General features: G+C 55.4%; 6 protein-coding genes across 8 annotated transcripts in view; 4 read left to right on the top strand and 2 right to left on the bottom strand.

Annotated features, from left to right (window-relative positions):
* Positions 1–885, bottom strand: part of PTSG_01551 (Kifc3 protein) — a 4,379-nt gene extending 3,494 nt beyond the window's left edge. Inside the window, exon 1 of the mRNA XM_004997473.1 lies at positions 453–885. Within this exon, the coding sequence (XP_004997530.1) occupies positions 453–815 (363 nt within the window). The 5' untranslated portion in view covers positions 816–885. The remainder of the gene's footprint in view (positions 1–452) is intronic.
* A 282-nt stretch (positions 886–1,167) lies between these two features.
* Positions 1,168–4,913, top strand: PTSG_01550 (uncharacterized protein). The gene is made up of 6 exons (XM_004997472.1): positions 1,168–1,584; positions 1,812–2,135; positions 2,638–3,037; positions 3,312–3,566; positions 3,890–4,064; positions 4,410–4,913. The coding sequence occupies exons 1-6, from the start codon at positions 1,393–1,395 to the stop codon at positions 4,564–4,566; spliced, it is 1,503 nt and encodes a 500-aa protein (XP_004997529.1). The 5' UTR covers positions 1,168–1,392; the 3' UTR covers positions 4,567–4,913.
* On the bottom strand, positions 4,798–8,133 carry PTSG_01549 (legumain). The gene is made up of 6 exons (XM_004997471.1): positions 7,939–8,133; positions 7,571–7,674; positions 7,049–7,266; positions 6,538–6,806; positions 5,529–6,147; positions 4,798–5,235 (listed from the first exon to the last, which is right to left on the bottom strand). The coding sequence occupies exons 1-6, from the start codon at positions 8,079–8,081 to the stop codon at positions 5,218–5,220; spliced, it is 1,371 nt and encodes a 456-aa protein (XP_004997528.1). The 5' UTR covers positions 8,082–8,133; the 3' UTR covers positions 4,798–5,217.
* A 201-nt stretch (positions 8,134–8,334) lies between these two features.
* Positions 8,335–11,087, top strand: PTSG_11752. Of its 2 annotated transcripts, XM_004997470.1 has the most exons (2): positions 8,335–8,456; positions 8,863–11,087. In XM_004997470.1, the coding sequence occupies exons 1-2, from the start codon at positions 8,376–8,378 to the stop codon at positions 10,390–10,392; spliced, it is 1,611 nt and encodes a 536-aa protein (XP_004997527.1). In that variant the 5' UTR covers positions 8,335–8,375; the 3' UTR covers positions 10,393–11,087. The 2 variants fall into 2 exon arrangements, with proteins under 2 accessions (XP_004997527.1, XP_004997526.1); XM_004997469.1 differs by having other exon boundaries at positions 8,433–11,087.
* Positions 11,079–13,855, top strand: PTSG_11751 (uncharacterized protein). The gene is made up of 5 exons (XM_004997468.1): positions 11,079–11,365; positions 11,717–12,061; positions 12,345–12,440; positions 12,594–12,663; positions 12,981–13,855. The coding sequence occupies exons 1-5, from the start codon at positions 11,182–11,184 to the stop codon at positions 13,657–13,659; spliced, it is 1,374 nt and encodes a 457-aa protein (XP_004997525.1). The 5' UTR covers positions 11,079–11,181; the 3' UTR covers positions 13,660–13,855.
* A 199-nt stretch (positions 13,856–14,054) lies between these two features.
* PTSG_01546 overlaps positions 14,055–15,333 on the top strand; it is a 4,232-nt gene continuing 2,953 nt past the window's right edge. Inside the window, exons 1-2 of one of the 2 annotated variants that reach the window (XM_004997466.1) lie at positions 14,055–14,093; positions 14,702–15,226. In XM_004997466.1, coding sequence (XP_004997523.1) covers positions 14,770–15,226 — 457 coding nt within the window. In that variant the 5' untranslated portion in view covers positions 14,055–14,093; positions 14,702–14,769. Of the gene's footprint in view, positions 14,094–14,223; positions 14,430–14,678; positions 15,227–15,333 lie in introns of those variants that run through there. The other variant, XM_004997467.1, reaches the window with a different exon arrangement.

The following is a 15,333-nucleotide window of genomic DNA, read 5'->3' as shown; positions in this document are numbered from 1 at the left end:
TCTAGAGGCGTTTGTGTGTGAGTGTGTTGTGTGTGTTGTTTGTTGTATGTGTGTGTGTGTGTGTGTGTGTGTGTGTGTGTGTGTGTTTGTGTGTGTTGGTTTGTGAATGTGTGTATTGTGTGTATTGTGTGTGTGTGTGTGTGTTTTGAGATGAGTTCATGTTCGGTTGCATGTGTGGGCGTGAAACGACATGGAGGGACGACCTTGTGGGTTGGCACGCTTGAAATGACTCGATACACACAACAGGTGCTTGCACGCGACCACAAGCGGCAACGCACTAACACAGGCAACAGACAGACACAACCGCACAAACAAATACAAGCAGACACAAAACACACTCCACACACGTACACAATACACATACGCACACATACACACACATACACACACAATACACACATACACACACATTCACAAACCGACACACACACGCCCCACCCACACACGCGCACCTGGCACCAGTCGTTCCAGTCTTCTTCCTTCTCTTGGTAGATGACTGTGAGGACCTCCTTGAAGACGGGGATGAACTCCTCGTAGGAGATCTTGCCATCACCGTCCTGGTCTGCACTGCGGCGAATCTGCTCCATCTCGTCTTTGCTCAGGTTGAGCTTGAGCGTGTCGCTGGAGAGGACGGACTCAAACTCGTCCACGTCCAGGACGCCGTTGTTGTCTGCATCTGCATTCTGGAACACAATCATGCAAATGTCGTGGAAGTAATCCGAGTGCCCTGCGCCGGCCGCCCCTGCACGCGTGCGCGACTGCTTCACGCGAGCCTTGGACGTCTCCGACAGGTCTTTGCTCGCACCAGATCCCATCGTGCACCGTGGGTGTGCGGTGTGCGATGTATGTGTGCTGCGGTGTGATGTGCCTGTGGGGTGTACGTGTGGTGGACGTGCGATGTGCCTGTGGGGTGTACGTGTGGTGGACGTGCGATGTGCCTGTGGGGTGTACGTGTGAGGTGATGTGTGTCGGGTGCTTAGGTGGTGGCTACAATATATGGGTGGGTCGTGCTGGCTGGCTGCTGGGCTTTCGTTCGTGTCAGCCTTGCTTGCCTTGCTTGTCCTTTGCGCGCAACGACAAACAACACAAGAAGAAGCGACGCACCTGTTTGTTGTTGCCGTCGTTGCCAACAAGTATTCAGCGAATATCTTTCATAAATTTTCGTCATTCGTGCGTATCACACCCTGACTTTGGCCCTGCATTTCAATCCTTGGCAACCTCCCACAGCATAGCACATACAGCACACAAGACAACACCACCACAACTACCAGCAGATATCAGGCAGCCAAGCGACACGACAGCCAGCAACTCCAGTCACCTTCCCAGCCAGCGAAGCGACACAGCTGCCAAGCAGTCGATACACAATACGCACACACACATACAGACATCACCATGGCTGACTTTGAATCGGCCAAGGCCTTTCTGTTGCAGGCGAGCGACCACAGCGGCCTGTCTGTGTACGAGCACCTGTCCACGCTCATCACACGCCTGCTCGACGAGCGCCCAAACAACGCGGCAGATGTTGTCGAGCAGCTCTCCTTCCAGATTAAGGCCGACAAGTTTGCTCCAGAGGACTCTCTCAAGGTGCGTGTGCTGTGAGCGTGTGTGTGCTGTGAGCGTGTGCTGTGAGCGTGTGCGACTTGTGTTCGTTGAGCAGCAATGCAAACGTAAACAACACACACACACAAACACACACAAACACACACACACACGTATCCTCACGCATGCACCCCTATCCTCACGCATGCACATGATCACGCACACTGCCACCACAAACACCGCAAACACAAACACCAACGCATGCATCGCAGGATCAACCGGAGACGCCAGACAACGTGCTGACGGCCAAGGCGAGATCGACGCTGCTGAAGCACGAGACAGAGATTCCCGAAGATGAGGCAGAGCCGGAGCAGGTGGTGCCAAACCTGCTTGACCTTGCGCGGTACTTTGCCGACGCTGACGTCGGCCTGGGGGAGCAAGAGATGTTCCGCATCTTCCTTGCACTGAAGCAGTTGGCAGAGCAGCAGCCGCTCAAGTCCGTCACATTCTGGGGCAAGATCTTTGGCACAGAGCAGGACTACATCATTGCAGAAGCCGAGTACCGCGAGGGCGAAGAGCCGCAGCCAGAGGAAGAGGTCTGGTCTGAGTGTGTGAGTGCGCGCGTGTGTGTGAAAACGTGTGTGTGTGTGTGTGTGAAAACGTGTGTGTGTGTGTGTGGTTTTATGTGTGCGCATGCATGTGTGTTGAGTTTGAGTGAATGTGTGCGCATGCATGTGTGTTGAGTTTGAGTGAATGTGTGTGTGTGTGTGTGTTGGTGTGGTTGCTGGGTGTCGCTGTGCGTGTTTGTGTGTGTGAAAACGTGTGTGCGTGTGTGTGTGTGTGTGGTTTTATGTGTGCGCATGCATGTGTGTTGAGTTTGAGTGAATGTGTGTGTGTGTTGGTGTGGTTGCTGGGTGTCGCTGTGCGTGTTTGTGTTTTGTAGTTCGTTGTGGGTGCCCGCTCAGCTGCACACCTGCGCACGCATACGCACGTACGCACGTACGCACGTACGCACATACACATACACACATGTGCATCAACGACTCCCCTTGCGCTTGCGTGGATGCTCACGTTTCATCGCCAATGTCACGTGTGCAGGAGCGACCGGATGAGCAGCCGGAGACGCCTGACGAGGGCGAGGAGGACGAGGAGAACGGGGTGACCCCGCTGCCCAAGTCGACATACAAGCCCCCACCCGACCTCCCCACAGAGGAGTACGGCGCCGGCACAAACAAGAAGGTGTACTTTGTGTGCAACGAACCCGGGCAGGAGTGGCACCTCCTCCCCAATGTCAAGCCAAAGCACATTTCCGTGTGCCGCCAAATCCGCAAGCGCTTCACGGGCCGCCTGGACGCGCCAGTGGTTGCATATCCGCCGTTTGCCGGCACGGAGATGGAACTGCTTCGCGCGCAGATTGCCCGTATCACCGCCGGCACACACGTCAGCCCTGTCGGGTACTTTACCTTTGACGAGGAGGAGGACGACGGCGACGACGAAGGTGCGCTGGTGGCGAAGATGGTCGTGGTGGTGGTGGCGAAGATGGTCGTGGTGGTCGTGGTGGTGGTGTGAATGTGTGTTTGCATGGCTGTGTGAGGCAAAGTGTGTGTGCATGTGTGTGTGTGCGTTTCCGTCTTGCTGCAATATCGTGTGTGAACAGGCGCTTGCATCTACCCCGAATCAACACGCCCAAACGTCCACGAGCAAACAGCGCTCTCACAATACATTCACCCCTCTCCATTCCCCTCCTTCCTCCAACCACACCAACCACGCAGCTCGCGACAACTTCATTGTGGACGAGGAGTTTGAGGGCAAGTCGCTTGCGGAGCTGCTGGAGGCAGACCTCTCGGGGTGGGTGCACCACGCGCCGTACATTCTGCCGCAGGGTCGCAGCAAGTGGGTCAACCCGAACCTCAAGGGCGAAGAGGATGAGCTTGATGAGGAGGACGAAGATGAAGACGAGGAGGAGGAGGAAGAGATTGAGCCAGAGGCCGGCCCACCACTCCTCACCCCGCTCCAGAACGACGACGGTGCGTAATTGTGTGTGTTAATGTGTGTGTGTGTGCGTGCGTGTTTGCATGTGTTAGTGTGTGTCTACCTGTGTGTGTGTGTGTGTGTGTGTGTGTGTTTGCGTTCATCTGTTTGTGTCCTGCAGCTTTGTGCATTTATGTGGACCTTGGTCTCCATTTCTTTTTTTTTCTCCCCAATTGTTCGTTTGTGCGTGTGTAACACCCCCCCCCAAACCACCCGAGCTGTGCAATGCACACCAATAACGACTCATTGCACCACATCCTCATCATCCCCACCATTACTCCTCACGCTCTTTCTCCCCTTCTCTCCCCTCATACTTCAGATGTGGACGGGCTGCCTGCGTGGTCCACCCGCCTCTCCAGCACCGCGCATCCGGCCTACGCGTGCGTGCGCGTGTCCTCAAACAGATGGCCGGGCGCACACGCTTTTGCTGTCGACCGCAAGTTTGCCAACATCTACATTGGCGATGGCCTCAAGTACCAGGCAGAGCCGTTCAGGTTAGTCGTGTTAAGCGCGTGGGTGGAGTGGGGCGGCAAGTGCAGGGTTTGTGTGTTTGTTTGTTTGTTTGTTTGTTTGTTTGTTTGTTTGTTTGTTTGTTTGTTTGTTTGTTTGTTTGTTTGTTTGTTTGTTTGTTTGTTTGTTTGTTTGTTTGTTTGTTTGTTTGTTTTGCCCTGCGCCAACTTGTTCAGCGGCTCTTCTGCTGCTGCTTCTTGGCTTTGCGCTCTTCGCTCACCGCGAGATCTCACAAACCACACCACACCACACCACACATACACAACACACACACATACACACATACACTCGCTCTTGTTTTTTTTTGTTTTTTTTTTCACCCGCCACAGCCCGCAGCTGCCGCCGCCAGCGCAGGTTGAGTACAGCGGAGAGGATGTTGCAGAGGCGGTTGACCCGACGCGGCAGGAGGAGGAGGAGTTTGAGGCGCAGATGGCCGAGGAGGAGGAAGATGACCTCGATGACGAGGACGAGGACGAGGACGACTGAACCACCACTACCGCTGCCACGACGGGACGGGACACTGCATCATGTGGCAGCAAAAGGTACATGGCTCGCGCGCAACAGCAGCAGCACGGGTGTTCTTTTACGTGTGTGCACTGCGTGGCTGTTTGTTTGCGCAGTGTTGGGTGTTTGTTCTTCGTGTTTGTGCGTCTGTGAACCCCACCCTTTGTGCACGTGTGTATGCGAATTGTTGTCGTCGATGGTGTCAACACATTATGCTTTTCTTGTTTCTTCTTCCACTGCCCTGTGTACCTGCTGCACTGTGTCTGCCTTGCCCTGTGTATGAGTGTGTGCTTGCCCCTGATCAACCTCAAACAAGAAGAAAACCGCCCTTAACTCTTGCTCAGTCACAAACCACGAAGCAACGCTTCCTCATCGGGTGGGTGTGGGTGTGGGTGTGTGTGTTTATGGGGTGGTGGTGGTGACTGCGGTGTGGTGCGGGTGAAGCAGAACAAAGCGCACGGACAAGAAAGAGCACAAGCCACGCCTGCAACCGTAACGTTTCAGGGACCGATGCAAACACGCAGCAAAGAACGCACGCAAGGTGAAGCGGTACACGAAAACAAGAGAACGCAAAGTGTGGCAGACAGAGAGACACATGGGTTGGTTGGGGAGATGATGAGCAAGGGAAGCGGCTTAGAGCTTCAGCTTCATCTGTCAAGGGGTGATGCAAAGACAATGGTGTGAGCAAGGCAGCGCAATCAATTGGAGGGGAGCAGCGGGGTCAAATCGCAGCAGAAACAGAGCTACAGAGAGAGAGAGAGAGAGAGACAGAGAGACAGAGAGAGAGAGAGAGAAAGAGAGAGAGAGAGAGAGAGAGAGAGAGAGAGAGAGACAGAGAGAGAGAGACAGAGAGAGAGAGAGACAGAGAGAGAGAGACAGGGACAGACATAAACGCACATACACACATACACACACACACACATCTACACGCAATCAGCGCGTACCGTCTTGACGGAGCAGTCGTCGTTGATGGCGGCGACAATATCGGCCGGGTCTGCGCCCTCCGAGCACATGCTCACAAACGCCATTGTGTGCTCCAGCGCCCACGCGTTCGCGCCAAGGTTGAGGCACGCATCGTGGAACGCGCGCGTGGCCTTCTCCACGCACGTGTAGTCGGGAAGGGAGAGGCGGGTCGTCATGTGGCGCTCCACGCTGTCCTCACCAGCAACGCGGGACACAATGCGCCCAAAGCGGGCGCGGGTGTCGGCGCGCAGCTGGAGCATGCTGACGAGCTCCTGCTGCAGGGCCGTGCGCGTCTCCTGGTCGTCGCGCGCCTCTGCAATGCGCTTGAGCATAATGTCAATCTCAACCATGCGGGAGTCGATGGCGTCGGCGGTGGGGCGGCGGCGGAAGTGCATGTGGCCGTCGGCGCTGTGCAGGTGTGTCAGCGTGGCGGTGCTGTTGTTGCCGCCGAGGAAGTCAATGACGGGGCTGCTGTCAAAGGAGGTGTCGCCAAACTGGCACACGGTGGAGGTGTTGGTCTCTTGCTTGACAATGGTGTACTGCTGGTACAGCGTCTCCTGGCGAAGATCGCTCGAGTCGGAGTTCTCCATCCAGTTCACGCTGTTGGTGGTGGCAGTGGCGACGGTAGATGCGTCGTGGTGGTGGTGGTGGTGGTGGTGGTGGTGGTGGTGGTGGTGGTGGTGGTGGTGGTGGTGGTGGTGGTGAGGCATTACGAGGTATACATTGCAGTACATACACAACAAAGAAGGACACAAACAAACAAACAAAACAGATACAGACAGACAGACAGACAGACAAACAAACAAACAAACAAACAAACAAACAAACAAACAAACAAACAAAACAGATACAGACAGACAGACAAACATACAAACATACAAACATACAAACAAACAAACAAACAAACAAAACAGATACAGACAGACAGACAAACATACAAACATACAAACAAACAAACAAACAAACAAAACAGACAGACTGTCTGCACACCTGTAGACGTCGCCGAGGTAGGTGTGGAGGGTGGAGTCGTAGTAGCAGGCGTAGGAGGAGTGGGTGGCGTCGGCCGCGGTGGTGGCAAAGATCTTGGTGTTGGTGGGGAGGATGTTCTGGAACATGGAGCCCGACTCGCAGGCCTCGAGGTAGAAGACCAGCTGCGCGTACATGTTGTTCTGGTTCATGTAGCTGAGGGCGTTGTTCAAGTCAGAGGCCTGCAGCACGTCCGAGGGGAACGCAATGATGCCGGGGCCACCGTGGTCAACCTGCAGTGCGTTTGTTGTGACGTTGGCACGGTCGGTGAGGTTTGCAGTTTGGAAATAGAATGGAAGGTGGGAAAAGCCACAACGAGGATACACGCACACAGAGACACACATACATACACACAAACACGTACACACACACACACACACACACAAGGAAGCATAGGAAACATTGTGAAGCAGAGCCGCACGCGAGATCACAATGTGGATGGTGTTGTGTGTGGTTGTGGTTGCGGGGGACGCACAAAGTTGATGAAGACGTTGTCGTTGGGGCCGCTCTCGAGGACGCGGCCGGAGCCGATGCCGGACATGGCGGCCTTGTTGCCCTTGATGACGTTAAGGAAGTTCTGTGGGGTGACGTCGTTCTTGGTGTAGTCCTTGCGCACGCCCTGGTACACGTTGGGCCCGTTGGGGCGGTTGATGATCACACCCTTGTTGGGGTTCTGGATGTTCTGGGCAAGGTCTGGTGGTGGTTTGTGTGTGCGTGTGTGTGCGTGTGTGTTTGCGTGTGTGTGTTTGTGGGTGAGTACGAGCGAGTTTTAGTGAGTACGAGCGAGTACAAGTGAGTATGGGTGAGCACGAGTGAGTATGGGTGAGCATGAGTGAATACGAGCGAGTACGAGTGAGTAGGATTGACTGATCGTGACTGAGTCAAAGGTCTGTCGACACAAACATACACACAAAAGCACATGAAACGAATCACACACACTGCACCATACACACACATGCAAACACACAAACTTAAGCACACGCACGCCTGAGCTTACCGTCATACATGAAGGTGATGATGTTGTCGGGATCAAAGCCGTGGGAGATCAGGACCTGGTAAGCATGGCACACATCGGCCTGGTGGCGGTAGTTGCCCCACGTGCTAACCAATGGCACATGAGTGGGTGAGGGTGAGGGAGAGGGTGTGGGAGTGTGAGGGAGTGTGAGGGGGGGATTGAGAGATTGAGAGATCGAGGGAGGGAGGAAACACAACGACCGGTGGGGGCTCAGGACACAACACCGACAATACCAAACAACAACAAACAACAACAACAACACCACGAACAATACCAAACAACGACAACGACAAACAATAAACAACGACAAAACACATTCGCAGCACCACGAAACACACACGACTACGCACTTGGAGCCTGCGACGAGGACGGCCCAGTTCTTTCCGCCTGCGGCGTTGGTGCTGCCCGTGAAGGGAAGCGCCATCGAAGGCGCCACCACACAGGCCGCAACCAACAGCACAGCAACAGCAGCAGCAGCAGCAGTCCGAGCCATCTTCTTGTTCGTGGGAAGAGGGGAGGGCGGGTGTTTATGGAGGAGATGGTTGTGTTGCAAATTGCAAAACCCACAACCAAGCGTTTTACAATTTGCAACTGGTTTTGGGAGTCACGGCATGATGAGTCAGCAAAAAAAACAGCGCAAAGGAAACCGGTCCTCTGCTGCTGTGGTTCGCGCACGACCGAGGCGCACATTTTGTGCGTCATGGCGGTGTGAGATGACGGGCGATTGCAGGCAATTTCCACGACAGCTTGCGTTGGCTTGCCACGTACGTCTCTTTTCCGTTCTTCCATGCATTTCCCCCACTTGCACAGAGCGCACACAGCACAAAAGAGACCTGACCACTCCTCTCACTCGCCTCCCGCTTGCGTGGTAAGCCAGCCAGATGTGTGTTTGTGTGTGGTGTTGGGTGGTTTGTTTGTGGCCGTCATGACGGCTGCATGATGGTGGTTGCACCCCACCTTGAGACTTTTTTTTTTTTGGTGCTTGCTTGGGCTCGTCCTTTGCCTTTGCCTTTGCCTTAGCCTGATGCCGTCTTGCCTCGTCTTGCCTTGTCTTGCCTCGTTTCGCCCAATTTCCAACCAATCCTCCTCCTCACTCCAACAACAACACCACGCGCCACTCAAACACTACCACACAAACACACCACGACACACACACACACACACACACACAAACACACACACCACCACCACCACACACACCACCACAACAACAACAAACAACAACACACACACACACACAACCAACCATGGTTGTTGGCCCACACCATGTGCAGCAGTTCGCCAAAGCCACCATGGCATCCCTTCAAAGGGTCATTCCTTCCCTGACACCTGCCTTGAACACGGAGGTGTCCCTGCTCTTCAACAACTTCCACGAGCAAACCAACAACACCAACAACAACACGAACCACGTTCGCACTCAGCCGTCATCGATCCACTCATCCGTGCTCGATGCCACCCGCGCCCTGCCCTCACGCGCCACGAGCAGCGCAAGCTTGGCCGCCTTCCTCTCCTCCCCACAGGAACCACAACAACAACAACAACAACAACAACAACAGCAGCTGTCTTCGGATATGATACTGCCATCAACAGACTCGCTGGCTGGCGAGCCACGCCATAAGCGCTCCAAGCGCACAAGCGACTCATCTGCGTCCGCCATGGCGCCCTCGGCGTCCATGCAGGGCCTCGCCTCCTTCTCCGACCTCTTTACAGTCTTTGATGCAGAGTTCGCACCCCTCCAACCACAACAGCAGCAGCAGCAGCAACAACAGCAGCAGCAGCAGCAATATGGTGCTCAGCCGCTGCACTCGTTTGTGGAACAGCAGCAGCAGCGAGAGCAGTCGCAATCGCAATCGCACTCGCAGGCCATGCAGACAACGCCGTCATCGTCCTCGTTGTGGTGGGGCCGTGCCAGCTTCTGCTCGCCAACCAACAGCAAGGCCACCGTCGCCACCGCAGCGACAAGCGCCCGCCGCAACCTCCCCTCCACAGGCAGCAGCATCTTCCACAGCACCATGTGCCTCGGAGCCTCCATCCCGAGCATGTCAAAGATGGTGGAGGGCGGTGACGCCGCGGCGGCTGACGACGGAAGCGCCTTTTCCAGCCGCGTCTCGTTCATCTTGGGCGAAGACGACGAGGACGATGTTTTTGAGGTGGGGCCGTGCGACTTGGCCGGCTTGCCCATGGCACCGCCGCCGCCGCCTGCCCTGAGCGACCACAGCGACAGCCACGCGAGCGCTGTCGCAACCCAGCAGCCTCAGCAGCAGCAGATGGAAACTGAGATGCCGGCTGTGGGCTCGACGTCGTGCGCTGCTGCGGATGGCGATGCGCTGCTGATGTCGTGTGGCAGCTTCAATCTGGACGATTCTGCGTGTTTGACGCACGTCCCCTCGGACCCACAGCTCATGGACAACATCAAGGCCATGCTCGCCTCCCAGTACAACCTCACAGACTTGTGCCAACCCCTTCCCTCTCAACAACAACAACAACAACAACAACAACAACAGCAGCAGCAGCAGCAGCAGCAGCAGCAGCCACGATCGCGGGTGTCTGCAATGAAGCCTGCCGCGTCGCCCGCGCCGTCGGCGTACTCGTACTCGTCGTCGTCCACTGGCTATGACGAGTTGTTTGCCCCGCGCGAGACGCGACGACAGCGGGAGAAGCGCATGCAGGAGGTGAACCGACGCAACAAAGAGCTGCGGCAGCAGATTGCCACTGCATCTGCAGCCCTCGACGACGCCACCTCCCTCCTCTACACCCTGTGGACATCGCAGCCAAACCACCAGCACATCTTCCAGCAGCAATGACGGCCGTGACGATGTTGTTGTTGTTGCTGTTGTTTGGAGGTGTTGGTAATGTGGGAGTGTTTGCGCTGTTTGCGCTGTTGGCGTGGACCTGCTGTCCCACGCGCCATCTCATTTCCATTATCCATGTTACAATTAATCATCCCCACCTTTCCTTTCCTTATGCCTTATGCCTGTTGTTTTACATTAATGATACCTGTTTAGCAGTAGTGAACCCCATCACCATTGTTCTCCTGTGGGGCCCTGCTTCTTCACTGCTGATTCCTAAATGCTCGTCGCCGGTGGTGTGTTTGGTTTTGCATTTCCGTTCTTTCGCTCTGCATTACTTTGCTTGTTGCTTCAGCGTTGTGTTGGAGGAGACACTGGGCACACGCAGGTGTGTGTGTGCGTTTTGTGTGCGGCCCCATTGTTACAGCGTCTCCTCCTCCTCTTGCTTGCTTGCTGTTGCCGTGATGACCCGCGTTTGGCGCGTCATCTGCTTGCTTCACTCCACTTTGCGCTCGAAACACCAAGCTTGGCTTCGATTCGTTCGCTTCTGCCAGCACACGTTGCTTGGTTTGCATGCACGCTAGCGCCCTCCTTCGTGGTCGTGTGTTGAGTGTATGGATGTGCACGTTGAGTGGGTGGATGGCTGTTCGTTCGTTGCCAGCCGTTGGCGACAACCAGGTTCAATAGACAACGCAACACAACAACACCCAAAAGTCAAGCAAGGCAGGCGTAACAACAGTAAGTGTACAATCGTCGCCAGAACAGCAAAGCGCGCACAAACACGAAGAAGCACGTTGCTGAAGGATGGAGAGACAGAGCAAAAGCACCAGCAATGGTGGGGGTGTTGGTGGTGGGCTGCGGAAGGTGTGGAGGTTCCCTGTTCGGACAGCTGGGGTGGCAGCAACAGAGGATGCGCACTGGACGCTCACGTCTGACATGCAGCACTCCTTTCACACCGTCGTGGAATCCCTCAGCCCGCTCATGGACCGTACGTATTGCTTTGTGTGTGTGTGTGTGTGTGTCTGTGTGTGTGTGTGTGTGTGTGTGTGTGTGTGTGTGTGTGTCTGTGTGTGTGTGTGTGTGTGTCTGTGTGTGTGTCTGTGTGTCTGTGTGTCTGTGTGTCTGTGTGTCTGTGTGTCTGTGTGTGTGTGTGTGTCTGCCTGCCTGTCTGTATGTCTGTCTGTCTGTGTGTGTGTGTGTGTGTCTGTCTGTCTGTCTGTCTGCCTGCCTGTCTGTGTGTGTGTGTGTGTGTGGAAGCATCTTGTGTCTGCTTTCATGCCTCATGTGCAGCAGACACGAGCACTTGTTCATCCAAACGCACGCACACATGCTTGTGTAGGGTGCAAGAAGCGGTGTGAGACGACGAAGCGTGCTGGTCGGGTGGATGCGTTCCAGATCATGGCTGCCCGGGTTCTGAGCTTGGCGGACCACGTGCGCGTGACGTTCTCCTTGGTCAGCGCCATGGCGCGCGAGCTGCTGGAGATGGAGGAGCAAGCGGCGTGCACGGATCCAGGTGAGCGCCCATATCCGCACCCACCAGCGACGCCCCGCACTGCGCTGCGTGCGCACGATCCTGACGCGGCGGCACGGCGCCGACAAAACCTTGGCTGGCACTACGTGGACGACATGCACTACGACCAGGGCATGATGAAGGCGCGCATGTCCCTCGCGGAACTCAACCGAAGTGGGTGCGAGTGTGTGTGTGTGTGTGTGTGTGTGTGTGTGTATGTGTGTGTGTGTGTGTGTGTGCGTCTGTGCCTGTGTGTGCGTCTGTGTGTGTATGTGCCTGTCTCTCTCACACACTCACACACTCACACACACACACTCTCTCTCTCACACACTCACACTCACACACACACACACTCACACACACAGTCTCGCTCTCACACTCTGCCTGTCACCATGCATGCTTCTCTGCCCTCTCTTTACACCACGCCTGACACACGCGCATGGGCGTTCGATTGCAGTGCGTGCAAAGGAGATTCGGTTGGCGTATGTGTGCGGGTTTCGAGATGCGCTCAAGCAACTGCTGGAATGGACGCGCAAGCACACACACGACACAGGTTCGCGTTATATTTTATGCTGGCACTGGTGGCCGCACGCTCTGCGTGCAAATCAGTATACCACGGCGCTGTCTGTCTTGTGACGCTGTCTGTCTTGTGATGCCTCACTCACGCATCGCGCACACGCGCACACGCGCGCGCACACACCTACAGGTGTGGTGTCGGCCAAGACATTGTATGCACACTTGGTTGAAGCGGCAACAACGGAGAACGCGGCCCACGAGTGCGGATCTTATGCGTTTCTCGTTGCTTGTTAAGACTTGTACTTGATGCAGTGTGGGGTTGGTGTCTTCAGCGCTTGTTGCCTCGACCCACTCACACACATGATTCTGTTTCAGTGTACTCGCTGACAAAACAAGTGCCTCATTGAACCGCTTACATACTCACGCACATACTTGCACACACACGTACACACACGTACACCCACGCTCACTCACACGCACACACATGCTCACACACGCACACGCACACACACACACGCACACACACACGCACACACTCACTCACTCACTCACATACTCGCACAAAAAAACTCGGTAGAGATGACATGGACTTGAGCGCGCTATCAAGTAAGCTTACGGAGGCGTCAAAGCTGGATCCCGGGATGGGCCTGCTCGGCACGCTGACGATGGATACGTGTGGCGACAGCGCACTGCTGCCAGCACACCCACCGGCGCGTGCAATCCAACCAGACCTCACAGCACAGAGGAAGGGCACGTTTGCCAACTTTCTGCGGAGGAGGCGGCAGGCGGCCCAGGACGGCAACAGCACACGCCACGCACACCCTCGTGTTCTCCAAGACTCCGTGCCCAGGAAGCACGGCGCCCCCACCACATCAAACACGCCAACAGCTGCATCGCCCGTGGGAAAGGCAACGCTGAGCCAAACAGCAAGCAATGACCGTAAGCAAAACACACGGTCCCCTGCCCACCACAACAACACCACCACTACTCTAGCATCAATGCAGCACCAGCTGCAGCAGCAGCAGTCAGTGCAGATGCCAGGCGATGCTTCTTCGCGTGTGGGTGCGGGCAGGGACAGGCTGAAGCTCAAGCGCGAGCCAAAGGGGGACTGGAGCAGCGACGATGACGATGAGGAGGATTCGGAAAACGCGCCGAAACAGTGGAGTGGTGACGTGATGCGTGGCGGTGACCAGGAATCTCTTGTGCGTGTTGCCCACAAGCAACGCAAGATGCGTGTACCCAACAAGCACACGTGACAGGAACAGCAGTGTGGTTGTGGGGATTGCACCGCGACTGGCTTCACAGGACAGGCACAAGGCTACAACGTGACGTGTATGTGTGTGTGTGTGTGTGTGTGTGTGTGTGTGTGTGTGCAGGGTGAGGGATGTTTGTCTTTTTCTAACTGAAACTGTACGATAATTAAAGTCGTTGATGTGACAAGTGATGACGTGACGTGAACGCGCCTGTCGTTCTGATAGCACGCACCTCATGTGCACAACCACCATCATCATCATCATGGATGGTGGAGAAGTGTGCGACCCATTTTGTGGTGTCGTGTTTGGAATGTTTTTGTCCTGTCCTGTCTTGCTGTGGCGACGATGGCGATTGCGTTGCGTCAGGGCTTTTGAGTGATTGCTTGATTGCATTTCCACTGTCGACCACTCCAAGCAAACAAGCAAACAAGCAAGAGGTGGGTTTTGCCTGATCGTTGCCTCCTTGCTTGCTTTGCTTGCTTTGCTTACTCGTCTTGCCGTGCCTTCTTGCCTTGCCTTGCCTTGCTCCCTGATGAGAGAGAAACAACCCACAACAGCCAGCCAGCGTGATGAGTGCATGAGATGGGAAGAGTGATTGCATGGTGTACACGTTACATACTCAGCAAGGCATTCATCAACCCCCGACACACACACACAATACACTCGCGTCTCCTCACTTGCACCTTCCAACCACTTGACTCGCTTGGCTTGTTTGCATTGGCCACTTTATTCTCCACCTGGTCAACGACGCCATTCATTCATCTCTCGTTTCGGTGAGTTGTGTGTGCATGTGTGCGTGGCTTGTGTGTGTGTGGTTGGTTTGTTTGTTTGTTTGTTTGTGTTTTACCTCGTTTACTTGCTTCCCTATTGCTTTACCACGTCTCCAACCCACTCACATTGGATGCACACTGTGCGCTCTTTCTCGTTGCGGTGCGAATCCTACCTCCTTCCTCCCCTCACCACACACACACACACACACACACACTCTCTCTCTCTCTCTTTGTGCATGTTCACCTTGAAAGAACACACGCACACACACACACAGCCTACCGTTTTCTTTGCAAGCGAAACCCTTCCCCCCCCCGCCACATCTTCAAATCCACTTCCAGCAGGATGCCTTTCAAGTATGACCCCGTGACGCTTGGCTCAAAGCCAAGCAAGGCCGTTCACCACGCCACGTCCCCCTTTATGGGCCCTGTCGACATTTACGAGACGGACGACTCGTATGTCTTCATCACAGACTGCCCCGGCCTCTCCTCCAAGGACGTGCACGTGCGCGTGACGACAGACCTGCTGCAGCTCTCTGGCGAGCGTAAGCAGCGCACCACGGGCACCGGCCAGCACTTCCACAGGATGGAGCGCTCCTTCGGCACCTTCTGCCGCACCTTCCGCCTGCCGGCCGGCACAGACGTGGAGAACGTCAAGGCCACCTGCGAGCACGGCGTCCTCACCGTCACCGTGGCCAAGGACAAGGAGTTCCAGGAGAAACAGATCAAGATGGCCGACGCCCGCGCCGAGGAGGAGGGCGATGGCAAGCTCAACCCAGAGTTTGAGGCCGTTCCCATGACAAGTAAGTGTGTGTGCGTGCGTGCGTGTGTGTGTGTGTGTGCGTGTGTGTGTGTGTGTGTGTGTGTGTGTGTGTGCGTGTGTGTGTGTGTGTGTGTTCGTCGACTAGTG

Source organism: Salpingoeca rosetta, assembly GCF_000188695.1.
Source record: "Salpingoeca rosetta unplaced genomic scaffold supercont1.4, whole genome shotgun sequence".
Taxonomy (NCBI): domain Eukaryota; class Choanoflagellata; order Craspedida; family Salpingoecidae; genus Salpingoeca; species Salpingoeca rosetta.
The sequence above is the reverse complement of the archived record's forward strand: the minus strand, read 5'-3'. Positions and strand labels throughout refer to the sequence as shown.

Bases quoted from the DNA above. Each gene is read 5' to 3' on its own strand.
- PTSG_01550 (XM_004997472.1), top strand. From the start codon at position 1,393: ATGGCTGACTTTGAATCGGCCAAGGCCTTTCTGTTGCAGGCGAGCGAC. The intron at 3,567-3,889 runs GTGCGTAATTGT...CTCATACTTCAG, and splicing joins CCCGCTCCAGAACGACGACG to ATGTGGACGGGCTGCCTGCG. The intron at 4,065-4,409 runs GTTAGTCGTGTT...CACCCGCCACAG, and splicing joins TACCAGGCAGAGCCGTTCAG to CCCGCAGCTGCCGCCGCCAG.
- PTSG_01549 (XM_004997471.1), bottom strand. From the start codon at position 8,081: ATGGCTCGGACTGCTGCTGCTGCTGCTGTTGCTGTGCTGTTGGTTGCG. The intron at 7,267-7,570 runs GTAAGCTCAGGC...AACCACCACCAG, and splicing joins CATCACCTTCATGTATGACG to ACCTTGCCCAGAACATCCAG. The intron at 6,148-6,537 runs GTGTGCAGACAG...CACCACCAACAG, and splicing joins TACCTCGGCGACGTCTACAG to CGTGAACTGGATGGAGAACT.
- PTSG_11751 (XM_004997468.1), top strand. From the start codon at position 11,182: ATGGAGAGACAGAGCAAAAGCACCAGCAATGGTGGGGGTGTTGGTGGT. The intron at 11,366-11,716 runs GTACGTATTGCT...ATGCTTGTGTAG, and splicing joins CCTCAGCCCGCTCATGGACC to GGTGCAAGAAGCGGTGTGAG. The intron at 12,062-12,344 runs GTGGGTGCGAGT...GTTCGATTGCAG, and splicing joins CCTCGCGGAACTCAACCGAA to TGCGTGCAAAGGAGATTCGG.
- PTSG_11752 (XM_004997470.1), top strand. From the start codon at position 8,376: ATGCATTTCCCCCACTTGCACAGAGCGCACACAGCACAAAAGAGACCT. The intron at 8,457-8,862 runs GTAAGCCAGCCA...CACCATGTGCAG, and splicing joins ACTCGCCTCCCGCTTGCGTG to CAGTTCGCCAAAGCCACCAT.